Source organism: Bufo bufo, chromosome 6, assembly GCF_905171765.1.
Source record: "Bufo bufo chromosome 6, aBufBuf1.1, whole genome shotgun sequence".
In the NCBI taxonomy this organism is placed as follows: Eukaryota; Metazoa; Chordata; class Amphibia; order Anura; family Bufonidae; genus Bufo; species Bufo bufo.
This window is the reverse complement of record NC_053394.1, coordinates 257,249,244-257,266,306: the sequence shown is the minus strand read 5'-3', so window position 1 is coordinate 257,266,306 and position 17,063 is coordinate 257,249,244. Positions and strand designations below refer to the sequence as shown.

The window sequence follows — 17,063 nt, the reverse complement described above, 5'->3', positions numbered from 1 at the left end:
ACTTGGTCTTAAAATAAAGATGTTGTTTGTTACCTAGATAGAAACATTCCCCTCCTCCTGTGATATGATCTCCCACCATTTGTCTTGAATCCATGTTTTAAGAGCAGCTAATGCATGACAAATGGTCCTAATGAGGATTACTAACAGAAATGGGTAAACATCGGCCTTCCAAATGAGTGCATATATCCATTTATGTGAGCAATTAGCCCTGTCTTCTTCATGGGTGACATTGCTAGTGTTTACTGCAGGTCATGAAGTAATGAGAACAATAATAAATATATTAAACAAGTAATTGGGGCAATCACATTCCTGCCAAATATTGGATAGAAATGTTTACTTGAAAATGGAATATCCACAAGAAATGATTCAAATGTAAACTATTGCAGTTGCTGTATATCACTGCATTTAATATATAGTAAATTAAATCATTTTACAACTATCTTAACATAGCTGCGTTCATGTACATTTTCAAAGTATAGACATACACCGATCAATAATAACATTAAAACCACTTAACAAATATTGTGTAGGTCCCTCTTGTGTCACCAAAACAGCTCTCTTTAGAAAAGGATGGACTCTACAAGACCTCTGAAGGTATCCTGTGGTGTATGGCACTAAGACGTTAGCAGGAGATCCATTAGGGAGTATGGGGTCATTTATCAAACAGAAATGGGCCTAAATTAGATGTATTTCTGGTGCAAATTGCGAAGAAAAGGTTCTTTGTGCCGCAAAAAGGGGGGGGGTGGCGTGGCTGGGGAAGAGGACGGGCAGGCGTAGAAAAAGGTCTGAATGTAAGACAGCTAGGAAGCTTTCTCACATTTTGAAGTGATGGATGATCCTCTGAAGTTCTTTAGAGGCCCGCGCCTCTTCATAACTCCGGCGGATCCACCACCAGGTTTAGGGGTTTTAGAGGCATTTTAGACACCGGTCTTAATAAATGTGCCCCTATAAGTTTTCAGGTTACAGATTAGACTTGTTTGCCCAGAACATCCTACAGATCATCTATTGGATTGAGATCTGGGTAATTCAGAGGCCCAGTCAACATCTTAAAGCATTTTCATGTTCCTCAAACCCTTAAATTTTGGCAATGTGGCAGGGAGCATTATTCTTCTGAAATAGACCACTGATGTTAGGGAATATTGCTGCCTTGAAGGAATGTGCTTGGTCTCAATGTTTAGGTAGGGCATATATGTAAAAGTACACACATGAATGCCAGGACCCAGGAATTCACAACAGAAAATTACCCGGACCATCACGCCACCTCTTCTAGTTTGTCTTTTTCCCTAGCGTTCACACTAGCGGCACAGACCTCCGGCAGGCTGTTCCATCGGGTGAACAGCCTGTCGGATCCGTCCTGCCGCTAGTGACCGTGTGCCCCCGGACTGCTGCTCCGTCCCCATTGACTATAATAGGGGCGGGGGCGGAGTTACGGCGAGGCACGGCAGCGCATGGCGAGAGGCTGCCGGAATAAAACTACAACATGTCCGACATTTATTCCGGCAGCCTCTCTTATAGTCAATGGGGACGGTGCGGCAGTCCGGTCACTAGCGGCAGGACGGATCCGACAGGCTGTTCACCCGATGGAACAGCCTGCTGGAGGTCCGTGCCGCTAGTATGAAAGTAGCCTAAGGCAATGTATTTAGTAGTTATTTTTGTATACATTAATTCTGCTTGAAAAGTTTTAATGTTGTGGGCCTGTGCTAACTAAAATCACATTTGTTAATGTTTTAATGTTATTTTCTAAAGCCTAAGATCTCATTTCTCTTTACAGGGCCAGCCTGGAACTCGAGGTTTTCCCGGATTCCCAGTAAGTCATGGAAGTCTCAATCAATACAGTTAATAAAAGTGGACATACATTTACATTTTGGTTAATATTATATTTGTTTTTTTAATACCAGGTATTTTTTTTCTTTACCAAGGAGATATGGTACAAAAGGAGTACAAAAATCTACAACTTGATTTGCCCATGGCAACATATCCAATGCTTGTTAATGATTTCTAACCTTGAATGTTACTATGAACAACACCATAGTTAATACATGTATTTTTATATTTTAAAAAATCACAGAAAACAAATAATAATGCCATAATACAATAGATGCAAGCATTATATTTAGACTAAGCCCTAATTCTGATATAATAAAACCTGAGACTCTTAGGCAATATATTTTGATCAAAACACATCTGTTCCCCCCTACCAAGCGTCAAGATGGTCTCAGTCAGGCGGGTCCTACGCTAAACCTACCTATACCATTGGGCATCTATGTTCAGGAGCGTAGACTATGCACATATGGTGTGCTGCTACTAGTCACCTCTATGTGCATCCAGCAACCAATGAGAGGAGGAGCAAGCACACCTATATGTACCACCTAATCAAGGCGGCTTGTTTGATAGGAATGGCAAAAGTGCACAATGCTACTCCCAGGATAAAATAGGAGCGCATTCACACTTGAAGGTGCCACTCCCTCAAACATATACTACAAACTAAACAAAAATCACAGAAAAGAGATGAACAAAGATAAAAACATCCTGCACGATATGATAAATAAATATGTGGATGTCCATGGCTACATTTATGAAAAAAAATAACAGAAAACAAATAATAATGCACTAATATTAGTGCATTATTATTTGTTTTCTGTGATTTTTTTTTTCCATAAATGTAGCCATGGACATCCGCATATTTATTTATCATATTTATTTATCATATTGTGCAGCATGTTTTTATCTTTGTTCATGTATTTTTATATAATTTTCATAATCCAATTGTGTTTTATTGCATTGATTGCATGATTGCAGTGAAAAAAAACTCGAAAAACCCCAAAACTTTTATGTGTTTCACTTAACTCGTGTTGGCCGTTGGTTTATCTATTTTGTTGAGCATGATGAAAGCTTCATTCATTAGTTAAGTTATGCAATTCATTTTAATGAAGTTATTTTGTTTTTTCTTCACATCAAAATTACTGATTTATTCGTGTACTTATTTCTCATGAGTTATTTTTCAAAAGTGTCAATTTTTTTGCCCCAAAAGTACACTGCTAGAAAAGAATGCTACTGGATGCCCATACAGGTGGATCCTGCTGCCATTGACTTCAATTCCAAAAAGAAAGACTATATGGCCTGGATACTGTTTTTTGACAGGAGATAACTTAGCAGGCTTCCCGTTTCTGTCCTGACAAAAACAATATCCAGGTGTAGATTAAATTCAGACTGCAGTGTCTGTTTGCAGTGTCATATGCACCAAGAAAACTGCTGGTGCTTACAGACATAGCTGTCTTTCCAGCCTCCGTCAGGCTGGTAAACATTGGTTTACCTTTTCTCAGTTGTTTGAAATCGTGGCATACTGTATATTTGCTGAGTCTTATTTTTAAACCTGAGAGCCTGTGGGCAACATATGCTACCATATGGCTATATATCAGAGGTTTACATCAGCATGCATACATCTGGCATACTGTACACTGTTAAATGCAGTGTGAATAGTCCAGTATACTTTTTTCCCCATTGGAAGTTAATGACAAAAGGATCTGTATAGACATCTAGTTGCCTTCTGTCGCATGCTTTTTTTATTGTTTTTTGTGTGACATAAAAAATCTATATACCTCAAAGGGGTTGTACCAAGATTTGAAGTTACCCCCTATCCACAGGATAGGGGATAACTAACTGATCAGTGGAGGTTTGAACACTTAGACCGGCACCAATTCCGAGAACGGGGGTTCCGTTCTCCCAATCTGATGGAGCGACTGGTCAAGCATGCACCTTGCTAATCCACTATTTTTCTATTGGACTATCAAGATAGGCGAGTACAGCACTTATTTATGACAGTGCTTTAGAGAATGAATAGAGCAGCAGGGTGCATGCTTGACCTATCACTTCATCAGATCTGGGGCACGGGACCCCCATTTTCAGGACTAGTTGGGGTACAACCACTGGGAAGCCCACGGATCTCAAGAATGAGGATCCCATTCCCCGGATCTGATGAAGCATGTGCCCTGCTGATCAATTCATTCTCTATGGGACCGCCGGATAAGAAATAACTTCAAAACCTGGCATGACTCCTTCAACTCTGTGGCAAAATTTAAGTGTGACCCTAGCTTAAAAGAAAAAAAAGTTTGCCTATTTTTTAGAAACAGACACTCTTAGGCTGTGTCTAGTATTACAGCTCATCAGGGGCGTAGCTATAGGGGGTGCAGAGGTAGCAGTCGCTACCGGGCCCAGGAGCCTGAGGGGCCCAAAGACCCTTGTGCCACATAAGACACTGGCATTATAGAAAGTGCATGCTGGTCAATTTACACCTCTGGCTGGAGGGAAGGGGTTAGGTCAAGAATTTGGCATGAGGGGGTGCCCTTTCAATGTTTGCTTCAGGCAGCAGGAAGGCTACGTGCTCCCCTGCCCCTTTCCAATAAGCACTGAGGGAAGGGGGGCCCAAGCTGAACTTTTGCACTAGGGCCCATGAGCTTTTAGCTACGCCCCTGCAGCTCATCACTGTTAAGACAACTTATCCTCTAACCCCACGATAAGGGATATTTCTGAATAGGGTGGTACAGTCCAAGCGCTGGGGCCCCCAGTGATCACAAGAACAAGGGCCTATGCTTCCTCGTTTGAATAGAGTGGCGGTCACATGTACTTGAAGTCTACTATTTACAGCAGAGCAGTCCCATAGAGTTGAATGGAGTGGGGGACATGCATATGCATCTGACACTCCAAGGAATCGGGGAGCAGAAGCTCCTGTTCTTGTGATAGATGGGGGTCCCTGCTGTTCAGACACGTATCCACTATACTGTGGATAGGGGTTAAGTTGTCCTAATGGTACAACGCCTTTAAGTACATAAGGCTGGGAAGTAAAACTTGACAAACACCATGGAAAAGATTTATGCCGGTTACTGGAGAAAATCCCTTTAAATGTAATGTTTTTCAAAGCTGTCATCAATTAACACCAATGGAAATGTTATTGCCATTGTGTCCAGTACTGATAGAGTTGCGAGTGAATGAGTGGTTGTTTTTGGTTTAATATATAGTAATAATGCTTATGTGACATCTTCTGGGTACACAGCACTACTCCCATGTATATGATGCGTAAATGGTGAGATCTGTAAGTGTTCATATGTATCTTTTATTTGTATTCCAGGGCCCAATAGGATTAGACGGCAAGTCTGTAAGTGTCAAATTGGGTAGCTAGTCTATGTAGAATATGATACTAGTCATTTATGTCAGACTTAGGGCACATGCACACGACCGTATGTATTTTGCGGTCCGCAAAAAATACGGATGACATCCATGCGTTCCATGCGGAACGGAACAGCTGGCCCCTAATAGAACAGTACTATCTTTGTCCGTAATACGGACAATAATAGGATCTGTTCTATTTTTTTGCGGAACAGAAATACGGACATATGGAAACGGAATGCACACAAAGTAACTTTAGTTTTTTTTTGCGGACCCATTGAAATGAATGGTTCCGTATGAGGTCCGCAAAAAAAAAAAAACGGAATGGACACGGAAAGAAAATATGTTCGTGTGCATGAGCCCTAAGTCTGTGGCAGATCCATTTCCCAAACTTCCCAGTTCACAGCTTTCTTCAGTAACTTTTATGATGGAAACATACACTCAAGGTTATTGCTGCAAGTATTGAGTATCCAAAAAATGTCACTTGTACAGTGGGGTCACTTAGTGAGAATGAAATTCCTCTCCAGAATTAGCAGCATGACTGTGGCCCCTTCTCTGGGTTGCTTGTTGAGAACAATTTTAACAGTTTTACTTAGCTGGTTCCAGTCTGAGCATGATCTATAGTGTACTAAAACTTATGGTATCTAAATGCTTGACGCTTTGCATGGAGTAAAAAATAACGTGAAACCTTTCATCTAACAGCTCCTGGATACATGGCTGGTCAGTCCTCGGCTGGTCAGTCCTCAACAATATTTTCCGCCCTTCGGATTTTAACAAACCATTTTATACCTTTCTGCAGCTCTCAGCTATGAGTTGTCACTCCATAAATAATCTGCATAACTCAGGCCTAATAACTCTAGTGACAAGGTCAGAGAAGAGAGGGCACACAGGACACCAATTGTATTCTACCCAGTTGAGTTGAGGTTACAATAAACATACTGATTTTATGGGCTATAGCTGCGGGTGACATGCTCAACATAATACCCTCACCTCAGTGGAAGAGCTTGTGTTTTCAGACGTAGATTTAGCTATCGCGGAGGATTACATTACAAGTCACAAATTTGTTCATGTCATTTACTGCATATTTCATGTTCTTCACATTGTAGGGTCATCCTGGGCAAAAAGGGGAAAAAGGTGATCTGGTGAGTTCAACAGGAATAGAATACTACTGTGGTATGGTTTTAGTGCACATGTATATACAGATAGATTAGTGCATGGTGGCACTGTTGGCAATTCAGCATGGGTTTAAAAGCGCAAACTTGTTTTTAGTTAGTCCAAAATTAAAGCAGTATTCCGGTAGGTAAAAGTTATCCCCTATTCTCAGGAAATAAATTAAATGTTGTTATATTTATTTTGATCCAAAACAGGAAAGTTTATATTTCTGTTTCACTGCATATGTTATATCCTAAAAAGTGCCTGCACAACCTTGCTGCCTCTTAAAGGGGTATTCCGGTAGGTAAAAATTATCCCCTATACATAGGAAAGGGGATAACTATTAGATCGGTGGGGGTCCTACCGCTGGGACCCCCACCGATCATGAGAACAGGGGCCTCATACCCCCTGAAAGCCCCTTGTTTCTACCATGAAATGACCGGAGTGTCACCTGTTACATTGATTTCTTTAGGAGTTCCAGTGACAGTACTCAGCTATCTCCGAAACTCCCATAGAAATGAATGGAGCGGCCGTGCACATGTGCGACCGACCACTTCGGTCATTTCAGGATAGTAGCAGAGAGCCTACAGGGGGTACAGGTCTCCCGTTCTTAAGATCAGTAGGGGTCCCAGTGGTAGGACCCCCACGGATCTGATAGTTATCCCATATCCTGTTGATAGGGGATATATTTTACCCAACGGAATACCCCTTCAATAATATAATATATTCATTCTTTATTTAATTTATCGGAAGCCTTCCCCTTTATGTTAACTTTGATTCACACTTACTCGTGATAGCTGACCTGTCTGTTATTTTCACTGACAGGCCATGAAATATGAGGTCATTATGGGCCTGTTTGTAATGGCCATGTATGACATACAGCTGAAAGAGATATCAGGCCCCTAATGGCCTCATTTGTTATTGCCTGTGTAGAAATTGGACAGGCTGGCAACCATAAATTGCCAGCCATGTATCCTCACACATGAAAGAAAATGGGTTGACAACCATGGATATTTCAACAGAGTAGTTTCACTCTTGTGTTTTATCTTACCTAACACAATGATACAGTGGGTGAAATATTACTAACATACAGTGTCAGGGTATAACCAATGTAACTGTACCCTAAGGGGTTGTACAGGGTTATTCAGAATTAGAAACAAATATTAGTTGTTTTTTTTCTCCCAAAAAGAGTTTCACCGGCTATTTCTGCCCATAGAAGAAGACTGGTGCTATTTTTTGGGAGAAAAAATAAATAAAATTCCTTTATTTTTATTGGAAAAGTTTATACTTTGGTAATTGCACCTACTAACTGATCCGTAGTTAGAGATGAGTGAATTTTCCCAATTTTTTGGGGGGTCTAATTCAGTCGAATCGTCCGTCAAATTCGATTCAGTCTTAATAATTGGTGCAAATTAAAAGTGCCCCATTTACCCCATAAAGTCTGTGGTCTCCTAGGCTTGTATCCAACCCCTTTCAAGGTCTTTAACGCCAAGACAGCATTAGTAATGACAAAGTGGTAGCAGCATATATATCTATGGGTAGACATATGGTAGCCAGGGCTAACAAACAGCTTGTTTAGTAACATGCCACACTGTCAGATTTTTTTTAAGTGGTTCACAAAATTACCCTTTTTTGATGGCCAATGACTTCTTATTTGTGTTCTGAACTGTAAAACAGTGTCTGCCATGTTGTGCGATTTGGGATAAATCCCCCAAAAATTGGATTAGTTGGAAACCAAATTTTTGGGTAATTTCATACTCATCTCTACTCATAGTTATCTCACATTATAATATTCTCAACAAATATGAAAATAGAAAAACAACGGTTACATTGAATCAGCAAGAATATGAAAATTCATCTGATTTACAGGTGTACTCATGTAGTTATTCTTTTCTTCTACAAACATTTTCTGAAAAATGTATTCCATGTGTGACACCTAATAACCTACCCTAAGAACCAACATACTAAAAGGCCCTGTACATTGTGTAATGTGAAATGTCCTATTATTAACACAAATCCATATTTCCATATTGCGGTTCTGGTTAACATTAAGTGCCCTGTGTGATATATTTTGCATCAAGAGTCCCGCTGCTGTGATGAAGTCACTGTTCCGGTCCCACAATAAATAATTATTACGCTCAAATTCCTCCAGTAATGGCCCCTTTAATGAATCTGTCCATAGCACATAAAATTCCCATTATAAATACATATTTGGGGGCTGTAATTTCTTTACAGTGTGGTGCACTCATGGTCCTCTATTAACAATTCAAATGTCCTAGATTTTGCCATTTATGAGAAGTGTGAGCTTTTGTTACCCAGCTAACAGCTGTAAATGAAATCATTCTGTTCCCAGACACCTCTGAAAGTCTGTCCATTCAACTTCAAACAAAGCCATTAACCCATAGTGGACCCTTTATTAGAGAGGGAATAGTATTTACAGGATCTACTGAGGTGTTTTATGAGGGCATCCACCCTAATACTCATAGAATAAATCAATGTCCAGGAGCAAAAAGCAGTGATCATCCAAATGTCAGAAATATCTTTTTCATGGTGATACATGTCATTTACAGTTCTTGGGGTTAAACTAAGGTGTTTGATATTGAGAGTAGAAGATGGCCCTAGGCATGTAACAATCGAGGACCCAAGCCTATGAAACTCTAAGTGCACATTGAATGGATTGTCCAATTTTCATAATCCCCTTGTACCCCTTTTTTAGGCCGGTATAAAGTGTTGATCCTACTGCTGAAACCTCCAGAAGTCACGTATAAAAAACTAGAAAGTGTTCAATTTTCCTTAAGTTCCACCACAGGGGAATTAGGCTGCTTGGACTAGGAGATGACAACCCCAATGGACCCATTGCCCAGTTAAAAAATACTAAACATTCACCTATTTACAATGCAGCTGTTCCTGCACCAAGGCCTATTCCTGGCCACTTTCAGTCCCCGCCATACCAGAAATGGCTTGTTCACGAGACTACTGTGGCCAATCTCTGATCACAGAGGTCACATGCTAGTCACTACTCGTGATGTGCCATTCAAGCATATGTGACCATTCAGGCTAGTGATCAGCTGCAATAGTCATGGGACCAAGCCGGTTTCGACATGACAGGGGCCAGAAGTGTCCAAGAACAGGGCAGCAAGATAGAAATAGCGAGACTGAGGACAAGTTAGTGTTGTTATATATTTTTTTAAACTGGATACAGTTTCCGTCTTCCTAGGTCAGAAATCTCCTTTAAGCCCTACATAGTTTCCATAGAAATCAATTAGGTGTCCGTGGATTGAATGTAGCCACAATTTTACAGACCTTCAGATTAAACACTCCCTCAATTGACTGTTGTTGGGTATCACTGAAGTGCATATTATATAACGTCTGAAAATCTGGATTAAACATGCCTGAGATTAGGAAAAAAATAAATAAAAGAAAACACTGTGTTATAATCCCTCCTAAAGTATCTATGATTCTATGCTGTTGGCCTAACCGATAGTAGATCTTCACAATGGTACCTTCATTGTTTTGTATTAACTATCCACAATTGCCATCTTTCTACTTTTGAGTAATTCATTTAGGAAGTGTACACCTCATTTTGGGAAAACCGCTCCATGTTCTTTCCACTCTTGGGACATCTGGGATAGTCTCCTGATATAGTGTTTAGTCAACAGCAGCTGTGATATGGTATCATTTCATGGAGATGTGAATTATGAATTTGAGATCTTTAAAATTGATAGCTGTACGGAAACAGCATTGTCCTGGAACATGTTTTGCCCTTTAGAAAGGTAAAACAAAGCAATGTGTATGACTTCTCCCACTTCCTCAGCATGCATAATATATCAAATATGACACGTGCACCATTATTACACCCATGTTTGTCTAGACTGGATGTGTCCAAACATTACATTTACACATCTTGCAGTAGGATGATGTTTATTATACTGAGTCTTTTTGTGATGTCTAGATGACCTTAAGGATAAGAGGTGATAATTCTATTTTAAATTGTAGAACATGGAAGTGGCAGTAACAAAATGTCCACTTTATCACTTCCAGAAATACAGTGTTCTTAATGTCCCTGGTTGTCACCCACTGTTCTTCAGGACACTAGTGGAAATTGCAGATTTTTATTAGACATTACATCAACAATACTGGAAGGAAGAAACAAGATGAGTAGTAGAAATTTACTAGTCCAGAGGTCTTAATCCTTGAAAGAGTTCATGCAAATGGGAAAACTCTGGAACTGGAGATATGACTGTGTGTGCTGCCATATGGAGGCTTTCTGCCTCACTGTATTCTCACTAGAAGCAATGCTTTCATTATATTTTGGTGCTATCCATGTCATGTTTTTATGTGAAGGGCCATGACATGTCATGGAGAATTCATCCATCAATGTGGCAAAGTAGAAAAGCAGCCATTATTGGGCATAGTTTTTCAATTAGACAGAACTGTACAAAAAATGCCCTTCATGCATGGACCTATCAATGATTGGTTGACCATGTAATGTATGGAGGGTCTGAGTCCAGCAAAACAGGAGCTGTTCTTTCAAAGCAGTGGAACCTACCCTATTGAAGGTGTCCAAACACCTCCATTCAGCCAACAGCTACCTCTCGTCGCTCCCCCATCCAATTTCAAGCTCGATTCAGCCAATCATGTATGTATTGTGAATGGGGAGTGAGATGTAAGCCGCTTTTAGAGATCTCTGTCAGCAGCCTATCTCCCACCGGTAGAAAAGGAGCAGTTATTACAGTCCAACATGTCTAATCCCTCTTTCCCACAACATAATCTGTCAGGGAATATTTGGGAAGCCCAATAAACAATATATAGTTGGCCGGTCACACCTGAATCGGCAGGTTCATCTGACTTTTCTATTATGTGCATGTTGGTCTTAAGTCCTTGCTCTGTATGATTTATCAATCTTATTATCATACATCTGGATAAACGATTAGCTTGGACATTCACATACAAGAATTTCATTCCTTTGTTTCATTGATGATTGTAGTCCATTTTGGTGCCACTTGTCTGTGAGGCCATTATGTGCATCCCTTGGTTTCTCGAAGATTTTCTCTGTAGTGCACTTTCGGCACAAAATGAGAAAAAGGTACTTTTATGTCTGCAAATCAGGGAAAGGTTAAATCAACCAATTATCTGTAATGGCATTCCAATATCCCCAGCTTAAATCACACTGTGAAAGGTATATTTTTATAAGTGCTGAACAGAAGCATGGAACGTATGATTGAGCTAATATGAGTCTCAAATGGCGGCAATTTGTGCTCAATTGTTTATATAGCTGACATTCAAAAACTTTTTCTACATGTAAGTAGAATCTGCCAACGTAAAATACAAATTATACAGGGTTATTACTAGATATTTGGTGCTGAGCCATGTATCACTCAATAGGGCCAGACTATGGATTTGTATAAATGTGACCTCAAATTAACACCAAACATAATTACTAGACAAGATGTGGTTTGCAAATGAATGACCATTATTACACTTTTCCTGTTCCTGACATATACAAATGATTAATTTATTCTAAATGGTAAATATTCGCTATGTCGATGAGTTAAAAACATTGACAAGTAATTAGTCAATTACACACAAAATAAATAGAGAGAAGCTGCTTCTTATTTCTGGAGCTAATACCAAGTATTGTACAGAACTATTACAGTGTTACATGCTTATTTACAAGTAAATTGTGTCCCATATTCTCATATAGCAAATGACCCCCATTGTTTTGCTTGATAATTATGGATGATTTATGTAATTGCCATAAATTAATAAAAATAAAATGCTTTTTTTTTTTCTTGGCAGGGTCCTCCTGGCCCAAAAGGACATCCAGTAAGTGCATAATAGGATTAAAACTCTTATTAGTTAGATTTTGTTCATTTTTTTTAAATCCTATTTTTTCTTTTGTTAGGGTTCTACAGGTGTTAAAGGAGAGAAGGTAAGAACTTTAAATGACTTTTATGTTCACTTTAAGGTTGTTCCATTGTCAAGTGCTATGATGTCCAATACATGGTGATGGTGATGGGTGCTAAATCCAAACTGCCAAGCTGCTGCCTTCCGAGAAACTCCCCTGTAGACTATCGTCAGGCGCGTAGAATGGCTGCCCATTGCTTCTGGCAAAATGTTGGATCTATGACCGAGCACAGCCGTGCTGGGATCTAAAATATTGTGTGATACAAAATGCTGAGTGGAGTTGATCTTGATACAATGTGACTAAATGGAATGGGTAGATTAAAGCTATAAGATCAATGTTTGGTGCTGATCAAATTCTTAATATATCTTTACAGAGGTTGAAGCTTTGTTGTTTTAGATACAGAGTCCCCTAAATATACAAATTCTTTGCTTAGATATAGAGAAGATTTACTAAGCCTTCTTCTGGCCCAAGACACTGGCATATATGACTTGCATCACATTTAGTATGTGTTTTAGGGTCCATTCACATGTCCACAAAACGGATCCGCATCCGTTCCGCAATTTTGCGGAACAGGTGCGGACCCATTCATTTTCAATGGGGCCGGAATGTGCTGTTCGCATCCGCATTTGCGGATCCGCACAAAAATAGAACATGTCCTATTTTTGTCCACAATTGCGGACAAGAAAAGGCATTTTCTATGAGAGTACCGGTGATGTGTTCGGTCCGCAAAGTGCGGAGCGCACATTGCTGGTATCCGTGTTTTGCGGATCCGCAAAACATATACGGACGTGTGAATGGACCCTTAGACAATATATAACGGTTTACCGGTCTACTGTATACTGAGATAAGGAAGACAAAAGCATCTGTTACAATGGTAGTTCTTAGCTGCCACTATCCAGTGCGCACAGGTGATGGCTTTCTGTGTGTGAATGAGAGCATGCATGTATGCATTATATCTCTGTCTTCACCGCTGGTTAATCTTTTTCTGCTCTGTGAGCTGCTGCATGGCTGTATCCAATGGCTAATCATCTGCTCCCTATATATACCGGACTGTTTCCTTCAGTTGTTGCCTGGGCAATTGATCCATTTTGGTCTCTACAGATCCTGCTAGGTCTCTCTTGTTAGCTTGAGCCTGTAAAAGAGCTATTAACCATTTGTCTGTCTGATTCCTGGGCCTATTCAACATACTGATCCTGTGTAACCTGCACTGACTTTCAGACTGTTCCTCAAATTTGTAGGTACTCTGCCTGTCCTGACCTCTGCCTGTTTCCTGACTGCGTGTATTTCCTAATCCTTAGTGCCATGCACTGGTGTCTCTGATCCTTGTGAGTCAGCAGCCAACTACACTGGGACTATTCCAAAAGGTAGTGGCTGATAGCTCCCCTACAATGAAGTCCATATCTCTGTATAAAGATTAAATGGTGAATACTAGGGGAACCCCAGGATAACGCCCTTAGGTCTAGCCCAAAGTCAAACAAGTTGGTTGGCACATTGGTTCCACACCTACTGCCTGTAACAGCGTCAAAGCAAGATACAGCAAACCTATCATACAGAATTAGCCACTGTGATAAGTTTGGCACTTCTGATTGCCTGTATACCATTAAGCTGTCTAGGTTTAAAGGGGTTTTCCGGGAATTCAGTATTGATGACCTATGTCCATGGGCCTGTCTAAGCAGCAACAAGGGTAGGTATAGGGGACAGTCTATGTAACTAGCTGGATGTGAGGAGCTATAAACTAGCTGGACACTGTTAGTAGCAGTGCTGGAGATGTGGCAGAGAAAGGAGAAGTGCATCTCGAGGTGGGTACAGCAACAGGAAAGTGATACATACAGTATGTAAATAAACCAGAATGATTTCTTTACATGATGAAAATGGTTCAGGAAAGTCCACATTAGAGGAAAAAACATGAGGTAAACAACTACATGAGCTATGTGTTAAAAACTATAGTAATCCCAGAAAACCCCTTTAAGACAGTAATAATGAATCTTCCCCTATAGTAACTGCCACTAGAGGGAGCTTACTGCATACTGTTTAGACTGAACCTAGTAATAAAGTTATAGACAGTAAGCATCCCCTGGGGTGGTTCACTGCAGATTGATTTTATGTCTATGCAGAGAGAAAAACGTAACTCTGACCTCTATAAAGATATAATAAGACATTTAACAGGAGAGAATGTTGGACCTATTTAAAATGAACAAAATGGGTGGACGTTAAGGAACATAAGTATCTTTATTATAAAAGGAATGGATAATTGTTGTTCCTGAAGTCCTCAGGGTTGTCTCACCCATGACAATGTTTTCTTTCACCAATCCTGTTTTGCTCAAGAACAATCCGGGTGTGGGGCAACTTGGCAAATGAGAGAGGATAAACCCAATGCTCTTTGACCAGAAAGGTGAAAGTAAACTAAGGTACTGCACATAACAATCCAGACAGTATCCTTCCTGATACAAAGACAATATTCTCAAGGGTTTGCAGTGTAGGTTACAAAAACGGAGACAAATTTATTATTTTTCCATCTCCTTTTAACAGCTGACCTTTCAAATTCTAAGAATCAAAGTTAAGAAAACGATGAACTTTCCATTCAGCAAGGCACTGGAATCTTAAATAATCTGCATAGTGTGCAGGGAGCCATTTCTTGCATTTATAAAGGCATCATTATGTCTTACGTTTCAGTTGAATTTACATATTTTAACTATAGTTTGTATTGAAATCTACAATGAGGAATTCACCACTAGGTGGAGCCATAGTTAGAGGTACAACCACTTCAACATAGTTCTGGGACCACACTGTCACATTTCAAACTCTTTGCAAACATGTAATATTCAATTCAAGAACTTGTAACTTGTAGGAGAATAGAAAACAAATCTGCTTTTTTTTTTTTGCCACTCATGTCTAGCATATGTCTTAGCGCATTAAAGTAAATGCAATACCAGACATAGACAATGAACAGTGTCTGCTGCCATTAGTATGTCACTCCTTTGGGTCTAATGGGACTATGACGGGAGTTAAAACAATGCAAGGCACATTGTGCAATTAGTTGCAGGTCATAGAGAGGCAGTGAGGTCACATGAGGATGCCAGGATGCATTTCTGCTGTAGTGGATTTTAAGGCTCTGTTCACATAGTGTTTGGGCTTTTAGGTGGGTTTAAATGGTCAGATTATTGGGCAGATTTTCAGTAATGAACGTTCCTGTGAACGCCTGTTCCCGACAATCTGCTCCTCTGAAGGTGCAGCAGATCACCTCGATGAACCTGGTGATCCTGTTGTTCTGGGCAGCAGATCGTGCAGTCTAAACAGCGATCTGCTGCCCAGAAACAATGCAGATGTATGAGGACGAGCAATCGCGATCCCTTGTCCTCATACTGTGGAGGTGATCGCTGCTTGTGAATGCAACGTACTTCTCTACTGAACAAGCAGCTGGCTAAAAATAAGGTAACAAATAGTTTCTCTCAAAGAATTACACAATTCAATATACTATACCGCCTATACTATTCCCCCAAGTTCCCGATGAAATGTTACAGACTCAAAGAATTTGGATGTTTAAAGTGTGGAGAGAAGGGAGTGGATGATATCCATATTCTCTGGACGTGTGGCGATATTCAGGTCTATTGGGAGAAGGTCATTACACAAATAGAGGAGTATCATTCTTTCAAAGTCCCCCGGGACTTCGAAATATGTATTCTTGGAGTTATGGAGAAAATAGGTAACCCTAAACAGCGAGAAATAGCAGCCAAATTACTATTCCAGGCTAGGAAAGATATCATCCGACTCTGGGGAGATAGTGCTGTGCCTACGGTTGACAATTGGGTGAGATCTACTCGACTGTCACTTGCCACAGAAGAATTCCATTTAATCTCTCACGAGAAAAAACACTGATTTGCCCGAATATGGCATAAATGGCTGGGATAGCTGTCAGTGGGGGAGGGGGGAGAGAGCTGGAGAGGGGCTGTGTTTTTTTTTTTTGTTTGTGCTGTTGCAAGCAGCAAGCAAAGGGGGTTGGGTGGGGGGAATGTTACACAATGTAAAAATTAATGTTGATTATAAGTCACAATGTACAGGGCAAGCTACTCTTGTTGTGATTCATTATGAAATTTCAAAACTTTAATAAAGAAATATAAAGAAAAGAAAAAAAGAACAAGCAGCTGACTGACGTTCGAGTGTGCTGCCTTTTTGCATTTTTTAGTTATAGCCTGGTGATCCTTCCCTCTTGTTAGTTGCATTTGACAGTACCCAGGGTTACCCTAATATTAAGTGAGCTTCTGGGATGCCGGATTTATTGAAGATAAAAAATTATTCGGTCATGCATACGGATTTTCTCCCATACAATGCATATAAACCTTGCAAATTGGCTGCACGGCATTGCTGACTGTCATGGTACATAATTAATGACTTAACAAGGATGTGCCCTATTTTTTCTCGTTACAGGGTCACTGTGCAGATTACTCCCACAGGGTAAATATTGCCTGCTATATGCCTGTTTATCGCTCCCTAGGCTCTAATCATGCTGCACGCTGAAAAAGCACTTAATTGAAGTGTTTACTTTCCATATAACCATAGTGTACATCTCATTACAGTTTATTCACTTGGGGGAGAACAGATTTAACATGACTAATGAATTGGAGCTCGGATGTGTTTTAATGAAAGACTCTCATTGTTGAGCTATATGTTAATGTATGTGTGTATACTCGTCTGTCTGGAGGCTGTATTTCACTTTTTATTCTATATGAACACAAGGATAGTAACGGGATGCATGGATGGATTGACAGACAGACAAATATGAGATAGAAAGATAGACAATGAGATAGATAGATAGATAGATAGATAGATAGATAGATAGATA

General features: G+C 40.1%; 1 protein-coding gene across 14 annotated transcripts in view; it reads left to right on the top strand.

The window, feature by feature from the left end:
• The window catches only part of COL13A1 (collagen type XIII alpha 1 chain), a 263,539-nt gene that overhangs the window by 131,800 nt on the left and 114,676 nt on the right, over positions 1–17,063 (top strand). For all 14 annotated transcript variants that reach the window (XM_040436364.1, XM_040436362.1, XM_040436356.1 and 11 more), the window contains 6 exons: positions 1,772–1,807; positions 5,126–5,152; positions 6,270–6,305; positions 12,115–12,141; positions 12,221–12,247; positions 16,649–16,675. In XM_040436364.1, the coding sequence (XP_040292298.1) occupies positions 1,772–1,807; positions 5,126–5,152; positions 6,270–6,305; positions 12,115–12,141; positions 12,221–12,247; positions 16,649–16,675 (180 nt within the window). The remainder of the gene's footprint in view (positions 1–1,771; positions 1,808–5,125; positions 5,153–6,269; positions 6,306–12,114; positions 12,142–12,220; positions 12,248–16,648; positions 16,676–17,063) is intronic.